This window comes from Corapipo altera, unplaced genomic scaffold (genome assembly GCF_003945725.1).
Source record: "Corapipo altera isolate COAL_440 unplaced genomic scaffold, ASM394572v1 52, whole genome shotgun sequence".
NCBI classification, from domain to species: Eukaryota; Metazoa; Chordata; class Aves; order Passeriformes; family Pipridae; genus Corapipo; species Corapipo altera.
The window spans coordinates 1,382,585-1,404,398 of record NW_020884930.1 but is presented as its reverse complement, the minus strand read 5'-3'; the positions used below and the strand labels follow the sequence as shown (position 1 = coordinate 1,404,398).

The 21,814-nt window shown below is 39.8% G+C and overlaps 1 protein-coding gene across 2 annotated transcripts; it reads right to left on the bottom strand.

Moving 5' to 3' along the window:
- Positions 1-226: 226 nt before the first annotated feature.
- On the bottom strand, positions 227-17,908 carry LOC113954580 (carbonic anhydrase 2). Of its 2 annotated transcripts, XM_027659102.1 has the most exons (7): positions 17,695-17,908; positions 16,982-17,179; positions 6,860-6,978; positions 5,383-5,475; positions 4,568-4,630; positions 3,375-3,530; positions 227-1,080 (listed from the first exon to the last, which is right to left on the bottom strand). In XM_027659102.1, the coding sequence occupies exons 1-7, from the start codon at positions 17,726-17,728 to the stop codon at positions 961-963; spliced, it is 783 nt and encodes a 260-aa protein (XP_027514903.1). In that variant the 5' UTR covers positions 17,729-17,908; the 3' UTR covers positions 227-960. The 2 variants fall into 2 exon arrangements, with proteins under 2 accessions (XP_027514903.1, XP_027514904.1); XM_027659103.1 differs by lacking the exons at positions 16,982-17,179; positions 17,695-17,908 and adding an exon at positions 9,205-9,301.
- Positions 17,909-21,814: the final 3,906 nt, after the last annotated feature.

The window sequence follows — 21,814 nt, the reverse complement described above, 5'->3', positions numbered from 1 at the left end:
AATTTGTAGTGATTGCTCAAAATTAACACTTCCTTCTGCTACCATAGATAAGATATCTACTTAGAGGAAATTTCCTACTATATCCATATAGTTTTGAATTCATCTTTGGTGTCACTGAAACCAATTCCCAACATACTGTATGTTTAGAAATTATGTTTAATATGCAACAATGTTAACAGATTAGTGACTCCTTTCCGGAATTAAAATAACAGCATGGAAGCAAAAATAGAAGTATAGATTTATTAGAGAAGTTATCTAAAATACAACATTATTTTCCTTTTTAAATTAGAACATATATTATTTCAATGAAAAGATATTTTGTATTATTTCTATGGTAATAACAACTTTTAAAGATAATACTTAATTTAGAACATTTTTAATTAAAAAAATCCAACACTACTATTAAGATATAACCAAGGTTGTTCATAACATGGGTAAAAATGTAAAACAGTCTCAAAAATATTTACATGTCAGTTTCTTAAAATCTAAGAAGTCTAATCCTAAATATTCATTTTGCTTTACTTTCTCAAAATACTTTTTTTTCCTAAGTCATAGATAGATTCTGTATTCCTGTGCTTCTCACAAAGCTTCAAGTTATTGTTAGTTACGTGTACTATCACACCAGTGGATGAGGTTTCTTAAAATGGCTTATTTTGCTATCATATCTTCTCCCAAGTAGCCAACACACTGTCATACCAAAGTGTCAGTCACAGTAATAGTCATCAAAATGCACACAGCACCCACCCCCTGCCTCCCCCAACCCCACACCTTAAGAACCCTCTCCCATTTGGCCAAGAGCCTTTCACATTTCATTAGCTGGCATTTCAGACGCAGAGCAAAAGAAAAAATGGATCTCGGAGACAAGATGTTGCCAGGGTACACATGGCAAAGGTCTGATTTGGGCTTAGCAAAAGGGCACCCTCACAAACACAGCAACTTTTAACACTCTCAGCACTGAGGTTACTGGAAGGAAGCTCTGACTTCTCTGCTCTTCAAAGGCTGACATGGGCGCCAGTTGTCCACCATATGGCACACGGGCTCGTTCTCAGCATTGAAGCAAAGGCCACGGAGTTTGCACATCTGTGGAAAAACACACAAATATCCTAAATGTATCCTTCACTTCAGTAGGACTATTTGAAATTATACACCTTGCGCCTGAACCAGAGCTCCAGCTTAGTTTTGCCAGCACTAATAGTCTAGAGATGGTGCCAGTACCTATGTGTCCGCATTGATCTACACCATTTCTTGTTCCTGATACAGGCTCTCCTGTCCACAAAATATCAAAGCAAGAACAACTGAAAGCACAGGAAACAAGAACATAGGCACACATTTTCTGAACTCCGTGAACAAAAAGTTGTTTGTCCTTGACCAGAACTACATTGAATCCTTTAAGAATCATCTGCAAGTTGTACAGTTTTGTATCTTTCTGTATTTTTTTTTAAATCCAGTTGAAATAATAATAATTAAAAGATAGCTTACCACTGAGTCAAAATAAAGTTGCTGAATTTATTGAAGTTATCCTGATTTTCAAATACTGTGAGAAGGAAGACCATTCCACGTCAATAGTAGCATCATGTAAATTTGTAGTGCTTGTTCCTAAAGTATGACTGGTGCTCCACAGTCTGATGTAATAAAAACACCTTTGTGTCTAAATGAGCATCCCCAAAACTCCTAAAAGATTGTGCCAAAATAATAACCCACCCCAAATGTGATCTCACACAGACAGGTGGAACTACTGACAAAAAAAATGTAGGTGGCAGGTGGGATGCAGGATCTCCTACAAGTCAGGCTGCAGACCAGGCTTTCCCTCACTCAAGGAGTAAGGCCCTCAACAGTGACCAGCCTCCTCTGGACTTTACAGTTAATAGAGTTCAGAGTGCAACCTCTGCCAGGAACTGCTGCGTCACTACAACAGGTGATAACAGGCTTGCTACACCCTGCTGTTACACCTAGCTTTTATCTATCTTTGTAAAACCTACTCAACTTAAACCCTGTCTCAATACTCTGATATACGGTTTCTTGTTTGATCAGTTTTGGAATGAAAAAGCAAGCTACCACACATACAGAGTTTTGATCTCAAACCCATCATTGAAATGTTGATAGTAATAGGAAGAGGTGCGTGTGGGAGAAACAAGTGGTGTCTTTTACCACTTGTAGGTGGTTAAAGTAGGTGTAATAGGAAAAACAACTCTATTTTAGTAAATGTGCTTCTGCCCTATAATAAAACTGTATTTGCAAACCTTGGATTATCAATAGCAGCAGTTTAGAAAAAACAAACAGTGTAAACTTTAATGCTCCCTTGCAGTTTATTAATGGCAATTATTGCTGTTATTTCCAATAGTTCTTCCTCGCCATGTATTCTATCTTTTATTACGTTGAGTCCCACAACAGCTTGGTTACACTTTTTTTTCCACATCAGCTAAATAAACCCCCTAGAATTATGCATAGATTGTTAGCATGTCTGCCATTGATGAGAGAGATTTAAGAGTTTGAAGGTTGAACTAAAGCCCTTCAGGGCTAGTTTATATTTATAGGCTCTAGATTCTATTTATATCTCCCAAGCACACAGATCTGAACCCAAGAATGGAATCTTGGCTATACGTAGCTTCATTAACAGACGGTGCAGAAAGCAAGGGACAAGAGTGATTTAATCCAGACAAGCTTCTTCCTGCTAGGAAGACTACCCTTCTCAAGCTGGTTAACAGAGTGTTTTCTTAGGCAGCAGACTTCTGGAATCTGCAAGTTTTGCCTCTTCCAAACAACTGAGTTTTGTTAGGATTGTCACAATTCTGCGTAGGATTTCATGGTCTGTTCTGTGCCAAATAGAACTTGTAAAAAGAGCTCTGTGTCCTGAAAATGCTGGAAAATCAACAGACCAACTACAGATTTATTATCTGAGACTTTGGAGGCAGGATACATGCTCTGCAGGTGCAAATCTGCTATTTTCAGCGCAGGTATACCCAGACAGGTGGTGTGTGCATGTACAGTGAGCTGATGATCACAACACATGCTAGACTAACTCTGCATGTGCAAATGGTCCTTTCATGCATGCCTCAATTTTCCAGATTTTTACCACATGACAGCTCTAACCATATAGTTGGAAAGCCTGATGAAATTTTTAAATAACCCCTCGTTTTCCCTGGACTGTGTCCAAATAGAGGACAGCCTTACATTTTACAGCAAACTCAGCTTCCACACACAGAAGCAGAGTCCTGTCAGAAGAGGATAACCGCTTCAGACAGGCATTTTTGACATGGGATGCTAGCAAATACTCTGCATAGCTCTGCAGTAACACTGACCACCTGATGGGCTGAGCTGATGCAATCAGTGTAATTCCAGAATACATATACTGTCACCACCCACTGGACACCTACCTGCTCAGGGCTGACAGTGATGGGCTCCTTCAGCACATGCCAGATCACACATTCAAGCAGAGGTGGAGTGGTCAGTGAGCCAGGGTATGTCCAGTAGTCTCTGCACGCAGGAAGGAGTCCAGTGGGGTCAAAATTTGTGAAGGAAGCTTGCTTTCCCTAAAATAAAGTAAGCAGATGGGCTGATGTCAGGGGAGAGACCACATACACACACTGAGCTTGCAGTAGTGAAGTCTCCTCTGGAAGCTCCATGTTTGGCAAAAGACAGAAACGTAGTTTGGCATGAAGCAGTGAGTACCAAATACAGTACATTTGGGACTAAATAGTCTCAGCAATATATATCTTTTTTATGTTTTCAAGAGATGGTTTCTTATTTCAAATGTTGCATTTACATTCCTTGCTCCTAGAGATAACATTTGACCTTGCTTGAAGAACAATGAGATTTTAGATGCCATTTATACCGATTGCACTGGAAATATAGAAGCTGAGAGACCTCTTGGAAAGTCTATTGTGATAAACAGCAACATCTAACTACCTCAAAGTGAGCCTGATGACAAAGATGACAGTGTAGTCTCATTTTTTACCTTTCTGTCCACATTTCTCATTGGCACAGGCCTTTATCCATTATGAAAGTATCAGGTTACTCAGCAAGTACTTAAAGTTTCTCATTACTCACTTCATTAAGGTATCACACACACACTGCATATGATATTTAAATACAGGAAGGCTTTTTTTTCCTAACAGTTATATATCCTGAAAAAACTGTTTATCTGGACTCTCTAGAAATAGCCATAAGAAGCATGCCCTCTTGGAAGAAGGAAATTTATCCCACAGATGCAGAAATGAGGGGAAGTACCTTTTCCATATGTCACCACTGAGCAGAAAATGCACCTAGAAGAGTAGATCAGATTAGGAAGATAAATCCTACACCATAGGTTTAGATGCAGTTAAAAGACAGAGAAATGTAGTCACAGAGATAGGAAATGATCACTGTTTCTAGTAGTCCCTGCTCTCTACCACAACTTCATTCAAATCTGGTTTGCATTTAGTATTACAGCAGCACCAGTGCTGATGGCCGGAAGGTTTGTTTTACTTTAGCACATGCAGCAGTTTGGGAGAAGTAAAAAAATCTGCCTTCTGAAGAAGAAAACACAGTACAGTTGTGACTGGTGTTAGTCAGAGACAGCAGATATTACCTTGGTTTGAATGGAGTTCAGAGCATCCACAACTTTCTGTATTTCAGGCCTGGCATTTCCCACCTGTAACACAAACCATGTGAAAAGAAAAATCGCCATGCACTCTCATGAAACCTTTAGCTTTCTGTTACAAGAAAACATTTTCCCAGCACCGTTTCATTACAGAACAGGAGTATTACACCATAAGTGACTGGAACTGCCTCTGTAAAATCATGCCAGTTGACAGTCAGCACAGATGAGTCAGCCAAGGACACGGGACAGAATAAAGCTATTTACATTTACAGTATGAGGATTTATTTTTAGATTTAGGCTGTTCTTTTTTCAAATAAATCACCCTCCTAATAAAACAGTCACCCTCAGTTAGGCCAGGACTGAGTACTACATATCCCTGGGGCACAGACACCTTCTCCAACTAGCTGTGAAGACAATTCAATTGAAACAAAACACTCTGGACATTTAACAATAACAAGAAAAGGAAAACAGATGTTATTTAGGCTGTCCTACTGCAGATTCATACACACAGCTTTGTCAGTTATGCACATCACCTTTCACTGGTAAGAGTTATGGCAGTGTGACTGTCCTGTTAAAGCCAATTATGCTGCTACAGGGCTGCCACAGTGAGGGATGGCAGTCATACTCCATAGCTAGTGTACAATTGTTATAGGTAAAGGAAGATGAGCATTTGGAGTACTACCTACTTTGCTAAGGGTTTAAGCAGTATAGTACAATGCTGCCTTATTCTATATTTTAGGCTCTTAGGTCCCCTCTGCAACACAATGAACACACTGGACAAATGATAGAAAAGTTTAACTAACCTTCATAAAGACGCCCACCACAGCCAAACCATCGGGATGCTTCACAGCTTCGGCAAATTTACCATATTTTACATTCCAGTGTACAATATGGAGCTAGGAGCAAGAAAACAAGAAGATGAATATCATTGAAGATGATATTCCATCCAGAATACTTCACAAATTAGGATGCCAGAAAGTAATTTATTAAGAGTAGATGGGAGTTCTATTCCTGAAATTTAAAAACTTTTGTGTACAGTTAAGAATTTGTTGAATCATTCATCTACTTTACAGTTTCATTTATGCGAAGAGATTTCTGTAATGCATTTTATTTTGCTTCTCACTCCTATTCCCACAGTTTTAAATGCAAGCTGTGGCTGTATCATTCTGTTTTCTAGTGAAACTCCTGTTATCTTCAGCATGAGTTTTTCCCACATACAGCCTGCAGGATTTTGATGTAGTATTTTAGTGCTATACACACTAGAGTTCTTATCGACACTGAACTACATTATTGTCAGTGTCAGAAGAAGCAGAGAAGACACATTAACTACAGATCTGACCAGCAATTTAAGAAATAAATAAAAAAAAAAAAGTAATCCAAAAACCAGTCCTGTCATTTTCTGGAAAGACCTTGAATCTCCAGGTCACATAATTCAGGATGTTGCTTTCTCTTTAATTTCTAAGTTATTTCTAATTTAAGTTCATCTGGCTGTTTCCCCACACCTGCAAGATAAGTTCAGCAAGTAATTATGGTACTGTGAAGACATAAGCCAATGGCAAGTTTCTCAGATAAGACAAAAGCTACTTCTACTTCATGAAAGAGACAGAGCCAATGAATTTGTGGGGCCATTTCTTTTATCTGTCAATGCAAATCACAGGTATGTTCAGTAAATGTGTATTTATGAATACATTTTAGAAGTCTGTTGCAGCATTCAGAGGTAGATTTCTAAACACAGGACAAGGAAAGGTGGGATGCAAGGTGCTAAAGTCACTCAGTTTCTGTAGTCAGACTGTAATACAGAGTCTTAAGTGGTCCAAGGGGCATCTGAAGTCTCAGGGGTATTACAGAGTGCCTGCAAGATATCACTTTGCTGCCTGCCCTGTCTGCCCCAAAATTATTCTGTTGCTTATACAAATGCCTCTGATGTTAAAAACTGAACCCAGGAAAAGGGGATGTGTGTGCACACAGAGGTGCTGCAATTCTATTCCTTCATCATTTCCAAGAGACACTGAGAAAGCAGGGGAAAAAAACAGTGATAATTAATGCGGGTTTTTCTGCTTCCCTTTGACATGAAGTAGCTGAGAAAAGAAATATTACAAGTCCTCCAATTCTGATTTCTGCTCTTGCAAGGAGTAGGTTCTAAGGTGGCTTTGTACCAAATCTTTTATGGTAACCTCCTCCTATGAAGATCCGTACAGAAGCTGCTACTGTGGTGGAATACTTATAGAACATAAATACTCATTATACACAAATGACTGAAGAAGGTAAAGCGTGTCCTACCTCTGCATCATACTTCACACCATCCACAGTGTGCTCAGACCCTTGGCCCTCACAGGATCCCCAGTGAATGTGAAACTGTACCAGCCTGTAGACTCCATCCAGCGCTCCTCCCTGCAGCACTGCAAAACAAAGAGCCTCTATTAGCAACTCTCATAACCTTTGCTATTGAGTCTCACTTCAAACTCAAACAGCCATGTCAAGTCTTCCATGTGATTTACAGTTCATTGCATGCTGCCATGCTACTCCAGATCATCTTCAATGGTACATTACTACAATACACCAAAATCAGTAATAAATGCATAAAAACGTAAGTGACTTTACAGTGAGCATCTCATCAGCAATTTAACAGGCATGCTAATATTACAAGTGATGAGGAAAGATGTAACTTTTCTGTCACCAAGCAGATAAAAAAAGGCCTTTGTAAGAGGCTCATACAGAGTTATTCTCTATGGAAGTACAATTGAAGATCAAATCATCTTTCATGTACTACTGTACTCTGACCTTTCCTTTTAGACACTTCATCCATTTAGGCTTTAATCCTGCAAATCCTGTGGCAGATGGGATTGGGTAAAATGCTTTTGGTTCCAAATTAAACCTAAACACCCGTTAGCCATGGGCTGCAGTAAGGTAAAATGCTAGGCACAGGGCAAGGCATTGCAGAGATGTGAACTCAAATCTCTTGTCCCTCCCATTGTGGTGAAAAAAGTAATGCCAGTACAAGAAGATTTTTTAAATTATGCATTGGAAATGAGTTGTTTATTTATGGTCTCCATTATCTGGCATTACTCATGTTATGAGACTGCTCCAAGTGGAGTGCCCAGCCATGCTTTCAATTATACAGGAGTGAGGTCCCCTGAGCTCCCTTATTCTGCTTGTTAGTTTTACCCTTCCACTTACACTGAGACCAATCACCATTATGACATGCAGGATCAAGCCCTACTACTGCAAAATGCTCAAGGCACAGACAATGTCTGCTTCAGTGCAGCATAAAGCACAGAACAATAACAAATAGTTCTATTAAATAGAGCTATTTATCTAAGTCATCAGAGCAAGGTTTCACACTGGTTTGTGGTTTGGCTGGGGTTTTTTCTCCTTTTTTTCTAAGCATCTCAAATTTAAATTCACAATTAATCTTTAAGATTTAATTAATATTTAAAAATAAAAATATTTTTAAATGTAATTTGAGCTGTTAGATATTTTAAGAGACCAATTCATCTCTCTATATACATAAATATATATGTAATACATAAATATATATGTAATAAAGTGACAGAAGAGTGTTGACATCAGATATTACACATAAATGTGCTCTGTGTATGTGCCACAAAATGGTTCTGTAGAGTAAAGATGCTTTTCCTCTCAGTCTGCAGTTAGTCTAGACATTACCACAATACGTGCATTTGTGAAAACATACACCAAATGCTGATAGGAAAAGGTCACTGTATGTTCAGGTTTGAATAATTCTGATTATAGGCAAGCATGGACAACAACAGCCATGGATATATGGCAATGAGGTCAGAAGGATTTCACTAATAAACCGGAATACATGAAAATGAAATACAAGATTTTTAAAAAATACAATCATTTCCAACTGTGTGCCCTACACATGCAAAATTTGGGTTCAGTGGACAAATTTAGCATTTGCCTGGTGTTCCTTTGGTGAATATATTTAGAAGTCCCCTAACATGTACTTCTATTTGAAAAATGTGAATACATGTTCTACTGCAGCCTTTGTAATTTCCAATACTGTAGCCAACACTGAACAGCCAACAGACTGGGACTTGCCCTACCCCTTGCCAAGCTATGTGATCCAAAGAAGAATGGTTCGTTAAAGTAAATAAATAGAAACATATCTTATTGTACTTTTACATTTCTGCATCTGCTAGTTGCCAAGAAGCATAACTGTTTTAGGTACAGGACCACAAATCAGAGTATGTTTTTCAGAACAGTGACTGTGAATGTGTATTAGTTCCTTTGGGAAATGGAGAAATTGGTTGCTATATCTTTACAGATGCAAAATCATTTAATCCATACAATATCTTGCTTCATTTAAAAGTGATGCCACGGAGTTGCAATGTTTCAGTTTCAGGTTCTTTAGCTCATGGTCTTGCTGCTTGTTGAAGGTACGAATGGACCGAGGTTCCACGACTCCTCAACCTCAGAAAGCACTAGTGCAGCACAGGTTAATCTGCCATTATTAATCAATGGAAAGCATGCTGAAAAGCAGAACCATGCAATATTCTTGAATTCATCTGCAGTGTAATTTGTCTACACAAAGTTTGCTATAGTCTCATAAAACTCAAAAGATGCAAAAAAAAAAAAATCTCTTTGTAGTTTTTGCTTACTTTTCTCATTCTGTGGTTCTCAAATCCAGCTCTAGCTTATTTTGACTCACAGCAGAGCATTCAAAGAAAGTAATAATTAGATTAGTGTAAATGAATACAAATTCAGCAGGCTTAATTACAGAACAGCCCTTCTTATTCTAGCCTACATTAAGCAGTTATTTTGTTTTAAATACTTCTCAGCTTTTCCAAAGAAGTAGAGTTTAAAATTAAACTTAAAAGACAAAGCAGAAATGTCAGAGCTTTTTTCCTTCCAGCACAAGCTTTTTAAACCATGAATAAATGCTACCAGCTTTTGCAAAGTAAAAGTTCATCAAGAATCAGAACAACATTCACACCAGGAACCTCCCTGTCTTTGTCCAATGTGACAAGAATATCAAGTCAGGTCACATTGAGAAGATAAGTCCAACTCTTCCATCTCCTTTTTAAAAAGGATGGGGAAGTTCTGATCCATATCTGAGCATTTTATCATTAGCTCTCTTCCTTTTGAAATTAATACTAGCGAAAACCATTCTGAAAATACATGTGTAGCTGTGCTCCTTTTTGTTCTATAGCACAGCTTCAGATGCAATGCTGTCTGAAGACAGCACAAGCTGAGCTGAAAATACATTCTTTTCTCATAGATTCAATCTACTCAACACAGTTTGTCACAACTTAGTCTCCAAAGATGTGCAACAGCCCAAGAGGTAACAGCTTGAGAGCACCTTTTTGGTTTTTTTTTACTATTTGACAGTTATTTTAAATGTCACAGTGGGACAAATTTGGAACTACTTTGCTTAAATTAAGAAATGGTAACTTTTCTGATATCATTCTACCTTCTACCCTTTACCGGAAAAGTTAGACTAGTAACATCTAGTAAGTACATTGCACTGTTACTAAATGATCTCATAAGATGGTCTAAATACGTAAGTATTAGCAGCACTAATTTGGAAAGGAACTGTTCCATTGATGGGACTTATTTTGACTGTGGATTTCTTCGATACAGAAAGTGAAGTTGATTTGACTCCATTATGCTTTCTGGGGACATCTGAAAACACACAGAAATCAAAGGCCATTTTGGTGCACCTCATACAGTTGTTTACTGAGGCCACACAACTTCACTGTTCTACTTTAAGGCCAGTCAGTGGGCAGCTACCCTTCCCATGTAAAACAGAACAGCCTTGAAAAAAATACTGTGGACCACTTCATACCCTTTTTCAGAAAATGCCAGCATCCATATCTGCGAATTTTTGCAGAAATACTGTGGAATTACTATTGTTTAGTTAACTCCTATGGGATGTTCCCTCTACACAGACCAAAAGACTAATAAATCTCAAGGCAATACATATGCCAACGAAATAATGAAAATGGCTGAACTACAAGATTGTTTCATGAGCTAGAATGAATTCCTTCCTGTCATACAAATTAGTGTGGCAAGAAAAAATTCTACTATAAAGTTCATTACTCTGAGAAAATGCAGAATAAGAAAGTGTTCTTCAAATGAAAAATCACTAACAGCAAAGCTCCTTCCAGTAGCTGAAATAACGGGTCCAACTAGAGCACAGTAGCTGTCCAAAGCTCCAAACTTAGGATATTAATTCTAATTGAGATGCCATCAAACAAAAACTTAACAGCAAGACATTTCAAGCATTTACCTCTGAGGACAGCCCTCTTACATACATTGCTTTAGCACAAAGAAAATCAATAATTTGTATCACCCTATAGTAGATGTGCATGTATATATGACACTGAAGGTATATGTTATGTAAACATATGCATAGTATATATATTAATGCTAATATTTTGTAAGCTTTTGAGTATACAAAAGAAATCTGTACAATAGAAAATAGCACTTGAAGAGGCAAAGCAGATGAAGCATTACTTGTGCACCATGCACTATTAATGACATAAAAAAGGCTCTTATGAGGACGCTCAGGGATTAGCCTTGTGTTCTTATGCAAGAATGGGCTTCCTCATCTGAAAGACTGAAGAGTTCAGTTAGGGTGAGCTGTCACTTCTGTGAAATGTGGAGTACACAGTCACACTTCGTGAGATGTTTCCTTCTGTATGTTATCTCTTTCAGACATTCCTCCTAGGATGTTCTATCATGACAAGCAAGAAGCACAATTCAAGCATCTGACTGTAGGGTTCATACTTGCAGAAAACATCTCTAATGGGTTTCACCATGAGAAAAAAAAAAAAATTGGTTTCACCATTAGGAAAAAAAAACCCTACTTTGACCTTGCTAGAAGTTTAGCCTGATAAGGCAACAAGGATGTTCCACAGAGATAGACCAGAATGAAACAATTGCCAAAACGCAGCAGGTCTGAATATGTGTGTATAGGCAGCAGGTCAGTGGTTTCAATTCACCTCAGCTGAACTATTCCATCCAGACTGGGCTGCAGCCAGAAAGACTCTGACCTGCTTAAAGACAAAGTCATTTAGGTTCTTAACATTCCTTCAGCTCCCTGGGACCAGTGCAGCTTATTTCTCATGTAGTCTCTTAAGTGGAGATTCTCTGAGAATCATATGACACTGTACTGAGCCTCTGAGGAGCCCTCACATTTCACACCATACAGGTTGACAACAACTTTAAGAACCAAGTTGGAAGTATTGAAATTCTCTTGAAAGTAACAGTTGGTTTAATTTCTAATAGCTAAATACTAATCTCAGTGACTGCTTACTGTACTGAAAATTCTGTATTGGACATAGTGTCCATAAAATGTTGAGATCTAATGAAGGACAAACAAACTTAAGGTGTGAGCATTGCCTATAAGTATGCAGCAAGCCCTCATGCCTATAAGTAAATAAACAAATTATCAGTTGGGAAGAGTGGTAATCGTGACATCTGGCACACAGCTTCATTACATCTTAAAAATAAGTTTTTCCAAATGGCCCTAGCTGATAACAGCTGCCTAGTTTTGCACTAAAAGCGCCTCTAGAGGAGGCTTTTGGAAAAACAGAAGGAAGTTGCCAGGATTCTTAAATGTGCAGTCTGTGTCAAGTTTCTGCTCAGAAATCATATGTTAACAAAAAAAAAAAAAAAAAGAAAAACAAAACAACAAACCAAACCAAAAAGTTAATCTAAGTGAAGGGCACTTTCGGGCTCTGTAAAGAAATAAAGACCTGAAACATGTAGGACTGATCTCAAGCCCTCTCATCTCGCCTTCCAGTTCCTGGAAGCACTAGAGCTATTCAAGTCACTTGTTTACGTAGGCGTTGCAGCTTCTGTTGATCCCAGTTCACAGGAAAAACGACTTAATGATTTCACACCCTTGAGACCTCTGACTTTCTAGTCAAGCCGTGCACAACATTACTTGTGACATAAGCAGGTGTGCTGAATATAGTCCCCTAAAGGTAAAAGCAATCAGTTCTCTGATTTCTGATTCCAAAGGATCAACACATTGCTTAGGCTATACTGCACTGTGGACCTTCAATCCATGACCCTATACTGATGACATGCAATATTATTCTGGCATAGCTAATGTATCTTTGGATCTGGGAAGCCTAAAAATAGACCAGTAGTGGTGACTTGGATGAAGAGTGGGACCTTAAAGACAGCAAACCTGTGTTTCCATTTACCAGCTGATGTGGAAGCACACAAAAGGAGCAGTGGCACAACTTTCAAACTCACCGCCAACCAAGCAGTTTGGTTGCACTGGTTTTTGAATTACCATTGTAACAAAATAGAATGGTTTGTTTACAGTGAGTCATAAGACAGCTGAAGCATACTCATTAATATTTACAATTACAGAAAGAATCAGGTAATATATTGGATTACAACTACTGAAAGATTCCCAAGGGGTGCTAATATCAAGATGAAAACTATTTCCATTTCCTCAAGTCTTCTCATAATTTTTCAGTTCTACTATGATTTTATGTTTGAAAAAATTCAGATTTACTTGGGACTGGCTTAAATTCCAGTATTCTCTCTAGCTCAGCAGCAAGGAAGGAGAAGGAAACAATTAAGAGACTTGTCCACAAGCATAAATTAGCAGTACATTTAGCTGAAGCTTAACACCACAGTTGCAATTCACTTCTGTCAGGTTCTACAGCTAAAATATGACATTTTAACATTCTTGATATAGAACAAATTAAGGACTGATCGACGTCTTCCTTTTGTAAACTCAAACAGATTATCAGAAAATACAGAATACACAGTCTACTTCTGTGAACAGTTTTTCATTTGAATTTCAGGTTTTTAGATAAATTCCAAAAGGTTTCCTGTGAAAACTTACACAAAGAATACATTTTATGTACATTACAAAACCTTTCAGGCTCTTGAGGCTTTTTTGAGCAAAGTCACATCCTGTGGTTTTACAGCTCTAAGAAGTTGCTGTTCACTTCGGTCTTTTAAAGTGAGTGAAACAACACACAAGTCCTTACAGCAAATTATAATATAAAGTGTCTAATATGATAAAAGAAGTACTCTTAATGATACACTCCTTTGCTATAATGTTCCTAAATTGTAATAATACACCTTATTTTAACAGCTATAAGCACCATTTGCTTCACTCATACACGGAAGGTCTGGTCCCAGGACACAAGAGTGGATGAACATGAATTTAAAGACAAGCTTTTATCATAATACACTTTTGCTTTCAAAGTTTTAGAAATTTTAAAGAGGAGTGCCTATTAATATTTGAACTTTTACTACTATTAAAAGATAGTAGACATAAGATCTAAGAAAGCAACTGCAAGAACTGAAGGAGAAGAGTGACTAAGCAACAACTAGAAGAGGAACCCGACCATTCACTTTCTGTATACAAATCCAAGAAAGTATTCTGAAAGACTGCCAGGAAAGAAGACAGAAGATATCCTTTAATCTAAGAGAAAATCATAGAATTTCTCAAACAAAAAAATGTTCATAAACATGGTAATGCTGGCTTGTGAAATTTCCTTTCCATAAGCAATTTCTACCAACCAGCAACTCTACAATATGGAAGTGTTTCACTCTGGGAATTGACTGAGCCTTTAGAAGTATATTCTGGAATGTAACAGCTGTCATACAACCCAAGATACCAAAAGGCTGTACTACAAGAACTGAAACTGAAGATTTGGAAGTAATTGCTTGGGAAGAGGGTATTTCTAAGCATAGTTAGTAACGTCTAACCATACCTAAAAAAATAACAAGAAAGTAAAATGAAGGTTCTAAAGCTATCACAAAAGATTAACATAATTTCTCTGTTAAACCTTCATTGTAAGAGAAAATTGTATCATCATCATGGCTGGGCTTCGCGAACAAAGATTTTGGAAGGGTTCTACCCACATTTGTTACAAGCGCACTGGTGGCTAAAAAAGGCCAATACGAGATAGACAAGTCCAATTGCAAGGGAAAATTGTATAGGTCATAGACACAAGCACAACCTGAATCAAGAGTTACGTCTATAAATCTCCACCTACTAATAGAAATCTTCTAAGCACAGAGAAGAAAACATTTTCTTCTGTTAAGATATATTAATTGCATAAATTACACATAGATTATTTTTGTTTAAAAAGTTAAACTTTGACTTTCTTACTCAAAGTGATATAAATGACATATTTTAAGAAAACCTAATTTTTCTTTTAGATTTTTTTTTTCACAGATATGAGCAGAAGCTTTATATTACGTATTCCTGATGCACACATGTAATGTAACAAACATACATTCTGAACAGGAAATATCAAAATTCTGATATCTACTCGTTCTTACTTCTGATCAACATTATTCGCACTACATGTTTTCTGAATCAAAGAAATAAGTAACAACTACTTTCAGAGTTTTATCCAAACATGCTTTTGGACTTACCTATTTTTACTATGCTATTACTACCTGTATTTTTTATTGCAACAACTCATTTTGCATACTCTGAAAAGCAGAAGTGATCAGGCATTAAGACCTAGAATTGCTGTTCTGTTTGCTTCAGTGTCATTGGTTATAAGCCTGAAGATTCTTAATGAAATGGATCTACTTTGCATGCAGTTAGTCATTATTCACAAGCAATTATCTTATTACTTCATTTTGCTCCTATTACCACAGTTAATTCATTACCACGTATGGGACAACTCATAGAAGCAAGCAATACAGCCTGTGGGAAGTATCTACAGGATTTTATTCCATTGTCTTCGGTAAAATAAACCAGCACTCACACATAATCTCACTTAGTTTCTCCCTGTGACTGTCATGAGACGTCTAACCAAGAACTGGGTACATGCATTAGAGTCTCAAATTCAGATCAAGCAGAGACAAGTCAAAGACAGCTCTATTTTGCGTAAGGAAAGTAGGTTACCTAGTTAACCGCATACAAATGAAGCCAATTAAGTGTGCTGCCAGGTAGGTTCCATGCACTGTAATTTTCAGTAGTAAGTGTGATACTGAATGATCCACCTCTACCTGTCTTCTTAGAGATCTGTTTAGTTGGTTTTTGTTTCTAAAGAATGCTCATTTTCTGATACACTAATAGAGCTACTGAGAATATTTCTACTTGCATCTCCTATCCTCCCACTCTGAAAGCTGTGTCACTGCGTTTCTGTCAGAGGATCTCTGTCACAGATGTTCTGGTTCTGCACCGACTTCTCATAAAAAGCATTCTTCCTACAGACATTTCTTTAAATCATTTTATGTATCTGCCATTTTTTCCTCACAACCTAATTTTCACAGTTCTTTTCAAACTTAGGCACATGCAAAGTGAACACGTAATAGTTTTTTATACTGTAGAAACCTGAACCTGTTTCTTTTGGGCTCAGTGAGAGCAGAACTTGCACGTGTCTGGTAAAAACAGAATCCCCTTTTTTGTCCTCTAGATCCTTTACCTTATTTCCTATAATACTGTTAAAATGAACATGAATTCAGTTCCTTTAGCTCTGCAGTGCTTCACAAAAATAGACACTAAAAGGTCAGAATACCACCTTCTTCTCTTTTTTAGACCATGCAAATATTAATGTTGGTGCTCTGTGTAAGTTACACATGGACCTATACGTATTTTTACAACTGTGAACACTTATATCTGACCACTTAATATTGTTAAGCATAAAGACTGTAATTGAAATACAAAGTCAAACTCAAGGCCATTCCTTTCAGTAAGGATTACTAAAGGTTTGTAGAATTCAGTGCTTAATATCACCATACAGCACAATGAATAGCAAGACCCTGTGATACGACTGCCTGCTAGCAAACTTTGTAAGCATGTGTTGGATACATTATCTTTACCTAGAAAGCCACCAAGAAATGTCTTTTTTAAACTGCGAGAGAACAAAGAGGTATTTTCTAATCATTTCTCTGTTTCTGTATTAACCTGAGAGCACGCTGGCTTCAGAAATATGAAATAATATTTTGATAACCAAAGAACTATTTCTAAGCTATTTCCACTTCAAGTTGTTAACTGTAAGCCTTTACTATTCTAAGGCAAATTTGTTCCTATGATGTATTTTGCCTCTTCTGTTAACCATTTGATCAGTAGCTCACAATGAGCTATGCCTAAAATTCCTCTTGTCAAATACTTTTTAATTTTTTTCTCTCCACAGCTGAGTCCTTATCCAAATCCTCCTGACTTATACAAAAATAAAACAGTTCACTTCTCCAGAGTAGGGCAGCTCAAATCTGCCCAGATAGGCTTAATTTTCTTCTAACAGGAGCTCAGTTTCCTTCTTGCCTAAAGGAGCATGAGATGATGCTAAATCCACACCTTACAGAAGCCGACTTCGGTATTTTTTCTCTTTTAAAAAAACCCTATAGCCCCAGTAGGGTAGGAGCTCCTTTTAGTAGGAGCGTTGGTAGCAATTTCTGCCATGTCCCCTCCTGCACCCGAAGGTGAGGTCTCACCTGATTTGTCTGAAGAATCATCGTACTCAACGTTGAAGGAGTGCCCGTTGTTGACGATGTTTCTTGCCGTGCTGGCATCATAGCTGAAGCTGAGAGGCTTCAGAGAGGAGTCGTGCTTGGCAGACTTGCTGTTGATGTCAATAGGGGACTGGCGCTCTCCATTGGCGATGGGGAAGTGCTCATGCCAGTGAGCAGGTCCTGCAAGACAGCGGAAAGCAGCTCAGTGGGAAAAGACATAAACTCGGACGGTATAAGCAATAACACTCACTCTAGAAACCGAGATGTTCGAACACCAGCATCAGTCTCTAACAGCGTACCAGTTATGAAGGCTTGGCGGTGCTGGCAGCAAAGGTGAGGGGATATCCCACCCCGGGACCGAGGCAGCCCCTCAGCCTTGGCGGCTGAGATGGGGGTTGTACTGGGAAGTCGCGGGGGCCACCCCGTCCTGTGGAGCTGCGCCCACCCTTCCTTTTCCGAAGTAAAGGAATGACAGCGGGGACGCAGAAGATGCGCCGGCACACGGCGCTGCCGGGCGGGCTGCTCGGGCGCAGGTGCATTTCAAGGTTACGAGAAAAACGCGCCACCGGGCTCATTCCGGCTCCGGGCAAGGGCTCGGCCAGGCGACATGGGCACGTCCCGGGCGCGACTCTCGGGAACCTGCCGGCAGGTGTCCCTTGACAAGTGACAGGTGTCCCGCAGCGCCGGGCACTCACCGTCGTGGCTGCCGTATCCCCAGTGGTGGGACATGGTGTTCGGCTCTGCCCGTAGACGCTATCGCAGCTCCGTGGCCCCAGCACTCTCTCAGGGGCTTTTATAGGCTCCCGCCAACTCCATGCCCTTCTCTGCGGCCGGAGGAGGGGTGGGGAGTGAGGGTGGGGGCGGAGGGAGAGTCCGCTGGGGGCGGAGAGAGCGGTCCCTTATAATCCGCGATCGGCAGCGGAGCCGCTGCGGGTTGGGCCAACAGCGCCTCCGGCAGCCAGTGGTGCGGTCTCGGTCTGTCTTCGCCTTCCATTCCCCATGTTCCTTCTCACGCATCGCGCACCTGCGGGCGCTGCGCGAGGCGCTGTGGGCGCCGTGACCTTGGGGAGGTGCCGGGGCCGGTGCGGGGCGGACGGGCGGGTGTGCGGGTGTGTGCGCGCGTGTACGTGCGTGCGGCGGGGCACGGCGCGGCTCTGCGGGGCGGGCGGGTGCTGCTCCCTGCTGGGAGCCCAGGGAAGGCAGGGAAGACACTCCGGCCGGGAAGGAGCCGTGCGGGAGGGCGCCCGCAGCCGCCCGGGTCTGTCATAGGTGCCAGGTTTTGGAGGGAATTAACGGGGGTTTGGAGGCGGGGATTAGCGGAGTTGGCGGAGAGGAGCTGTGGTTGAGCTTCGGGAGAACTGGGACGTCAGCGCTTATTGCTCAGTACTGCGTTTTTCCTGATCGCCTCTGGAGAAGCTGCAGGTCGACCCGGGCTTACGCTTATTTCCTACGGTTTAGGAAATACCCACTTACTCTGAGAGCGGCTCAGTTGCCGCTCCCGAGGATGGATCTGCGAGGATAAAATTGAGCAATGCATATTTTAGATGTTTTCATATTGCGCAACGCTCCGGTGTTTTACCGCAGGACAGGAGGGACGGGACCTTGGCAGCCCTCTCACGGCGGCTCAGTTCCGTGCCGTGCCGGCCGCGCTGCGGTGGGGCCGGGCTGCCCCTGAGGGCAGCGCCGACACGGGGGGGGGTAGCTACAGATGGTCCCCTCTGAAGGCTTTTCTTTGCCCTCTTGCTCCGAGCAATTTTTGGTATGAGAATGACGTAACTTTATCCCATTTTCTTATTAAGATGGTTTATTCAAATCCGGTTTTAATTTTGTTCTGTTGGGATTCAAGCGCAGGAGCCTAAATTCTGTTTTCAGTGAGGTCATTGTATAGCTAGAACAACAACACCAGAATGACTCCATCATTTACATTCAGCATTGTAAAATGTGTGTCATTTGTTTGTATTTGTTAAGAGGAGAGAGAAAAGTCTATTTGTACAATGTGGGTACTGTTGCTAACAGCAAAAGGAACCAGCTGGGAAGTTGCTTTCAAAAATTAAAGGCATTTCTCAGACCCCTTCGAGTGTATGCAGAAAATATTTAAAGCTTGTTACTGATTAATACAGTGTGTGTCCTTATGTTTGCGTGCTTCTACTCAAGATGGTTTAGCAACCACAAAATGGAAAGGTGGTGGCAAAACTGAATACATAGAAATTATTTAGAGGGGGTTGTGGTTTATGTGATGTAGAAGAGCAAATGGGAATGCACATTATACATTTATTAGGAATTCCTTGTTTGCTCATTATAGATACTTTCCATCAATCACTTCTAAATCTGGCAGTTGTGCTGTTCAGTATGTCAACAGTCTCATAAATGCACACATATACAAATCCATATAGTTAAGAATCCTTGAAGAGCAAAGCAGAAAGCATCCCTTTATGTTATAGAAAGGAATAAGATTTCAGTACATTTCAGAGGGTTTTCTTCCATTCAGTTTTACCATTAAAAAAATCCATTCAGCCTGATTCCTCTGCATTCTCACATGTCAAGTTTCCACTGACGTCAAAGGGAGCACCACATATAGGAAAAGTACAGGATTAAACACAACACAGTGTTTGGTATGGTAGAGTTCCTACAAGATCTACATAGGGTTCTTAGCAGGGAAATGAAGTCAGTTACCAGCAGCACTGAGGGACTGGGATTTTAATCATATGAATCTTCATTTTATTACGTTATTTTTGTCAGTAGGTATGTGGGACATGCTAAGCACATACAGACGTACATCCACATTAGGAGGTCCATTGTTCTCAAAATCAAATACCTATTTTTCTTGATTAGTCAGCAGTGCTTGCAGGCTTGAGCCCATGCCAAGGGACTGCTGTTGAATGCCTGGCATTGACTTGAGCTTGTTGATTCCAGCCTCCTTCTTTTCTGTCTCCTGCCTGCACCAGACTCATAATCTGTGACTGTGGTTTTATGGCAGAATGGAATGCCTCAAAGCCATAAACTAGCCCTGAGAGGAAGCTGGATACTAGAAACAGTACAGTCAATAATATGGCACACTGGTGAAGCTGCAAGGCTTGTTAACAACAGCAAAAGATACACACATGAGCTTGCTACCTGCAGTAGCTCAGGCATCTCACCTAAATCCAAACTATGATCCATGAACCTGTTCCTCTCTGCCATGGTTCTGCTGAAGTTGGTGGAATGATGCATATCAGTAAGGCCTACTTGCACATACAGAACATGTAGGAGCAGTTCCTCAAGCAAATGTTCACAAATCCTGTGGTGACAGAAGCATTATAAATACATTTCAAGCAATACAAACACAGGGAACAGATTAGGTAATTACTGTAGCCATTTGATTACTCGTGACTCTGACATTAATATTTTGGGTAAAAAAGATGCCAGTGTAATCCTGTCTCCCTTTCCTGTCACTACTAGTAGCACATACTGTGAAGGTTTTTAGAAACTAATAAAACCAGATACCATTCTTCATCTCTCCTCAATTTCTTAACATCATGTCACATCTGAATGTAGTAAATAAATTGGTGTTTCTAGATTTGATGGTTCTTTTGAGTCATATTAGTAAATACAAACAGAAGCAATAACAGTAGCCTTCATTAAGTGCAAACTGTTTACTCAGTCAGATACTTTCATGCTGTTTATGGTTCATTCCTGGGTAAAGGATAGTGCAAAGCATATATATCACTTAGGCCCCATTTGAATCCTGCTTTGAAACTTTAGGTGTCACAGCACATTTGTTCACCCTGTGCACAGGAAGGGCACATCCTGCTTGTGTATGTTGTATGAAGTTTCCTGAAATACATTTTTATGATCATTATTATTAGTTGTAAGGGACAGAAAATGTCAGCATAGATGGAAAAATGGCACAGATTGTTCCATATTGGTTTTTTTCCCCTTAGTAAATTACCAGCTTCTGGTAGTATTTTGGATGCAGGAGTGATGACACATCAAACATGCTTTAACCTGTTAGACAGTTTCAGCAGAAGGGCATACAATGGTCACGTTATAAATCCACCTTCTCGTGATAGGTTTTCAACTCTGAAAATCTGTTTGCAGTCATTTTTTGACGTCCTCGTCTGTGTTACTGTTCAGTGCTGAGCAAGATCCAGAAGAACCCTGCATTATTCTGATTCATTCTAGCTATTCTGTGAAAGTTAAATGCAATTATGAAAATAAAAATAATTGTTGGCCCTTCAGTGACATCAGGTTATAGCCCTTCCTTCTATTACAAAAATGATGTCTTATTACTAATTTCTAGGGAGAGACTAATACAAGTACCAGCAAGGCAAGCTTTGTGACATGTCAGTGCAGTGGAAAAAGCCTGCCTGCTTCTCTGCTGACTTCTGGCCATTGCTGATACCAGCTCTATGACATTCACATTTTGATACACTTTGAAATATACCATATTTAAGTAATCTCTATTCTAAAACTGAACAAGCTTGACTACACAGATAAACCTAGCTTCCAGACAAAAGCTATTTGTCGTGAATCAATGGAATTATATCCACATGATAAAGCCCTGTGCAGTGTAAAACTAACATCAACAAAGGTGTTTTAGTTTAGTCCCGTAACTTAAGGGAAATCTTTGTATGCATGCCTTCTCATGCCAGGCTAATGTAATTCACCACCTGTATTCCATGATGTTTTGAACTGTTTCACAACCTGGCCTTTACTTGTCCGGTCTTTACAGCTCCTGGTGCCATTTTCCTGTTTATGTGCTAGTGCGCCTTCCTCTTCACACCTGTCCGTGGTCATGTCATCATCCTGACTTCTCTCACCTGTGTACCTTTTTGC

What these genes read in the sequence shown, in the direction of transcription:
- LOC113954580 (XM_027659102.1), bottom strand. Translation starts at nt 17,728, where the DNA reads ATGTCCCACCACTGGGGATACGGCAGCCACGACG. An exon ending in GTGTGAAGTATGATGCAGAG is followed by an intron (nt 5,476 to 6,859) that starts GTAGGACACGCT and finishes TCTTGCTCCTAG; the next exon opens with CTCCATATTGTACACTGGAA. An exon ending in TGAACTCCATTCAAACCAAG is followed by an intron (nt 3,531 to 4,567) that starts GTAATATCTGCT and finishes ACTTTATTTTAG; the next exon opens with GGAAAGCAAGCTTCCTTCAC.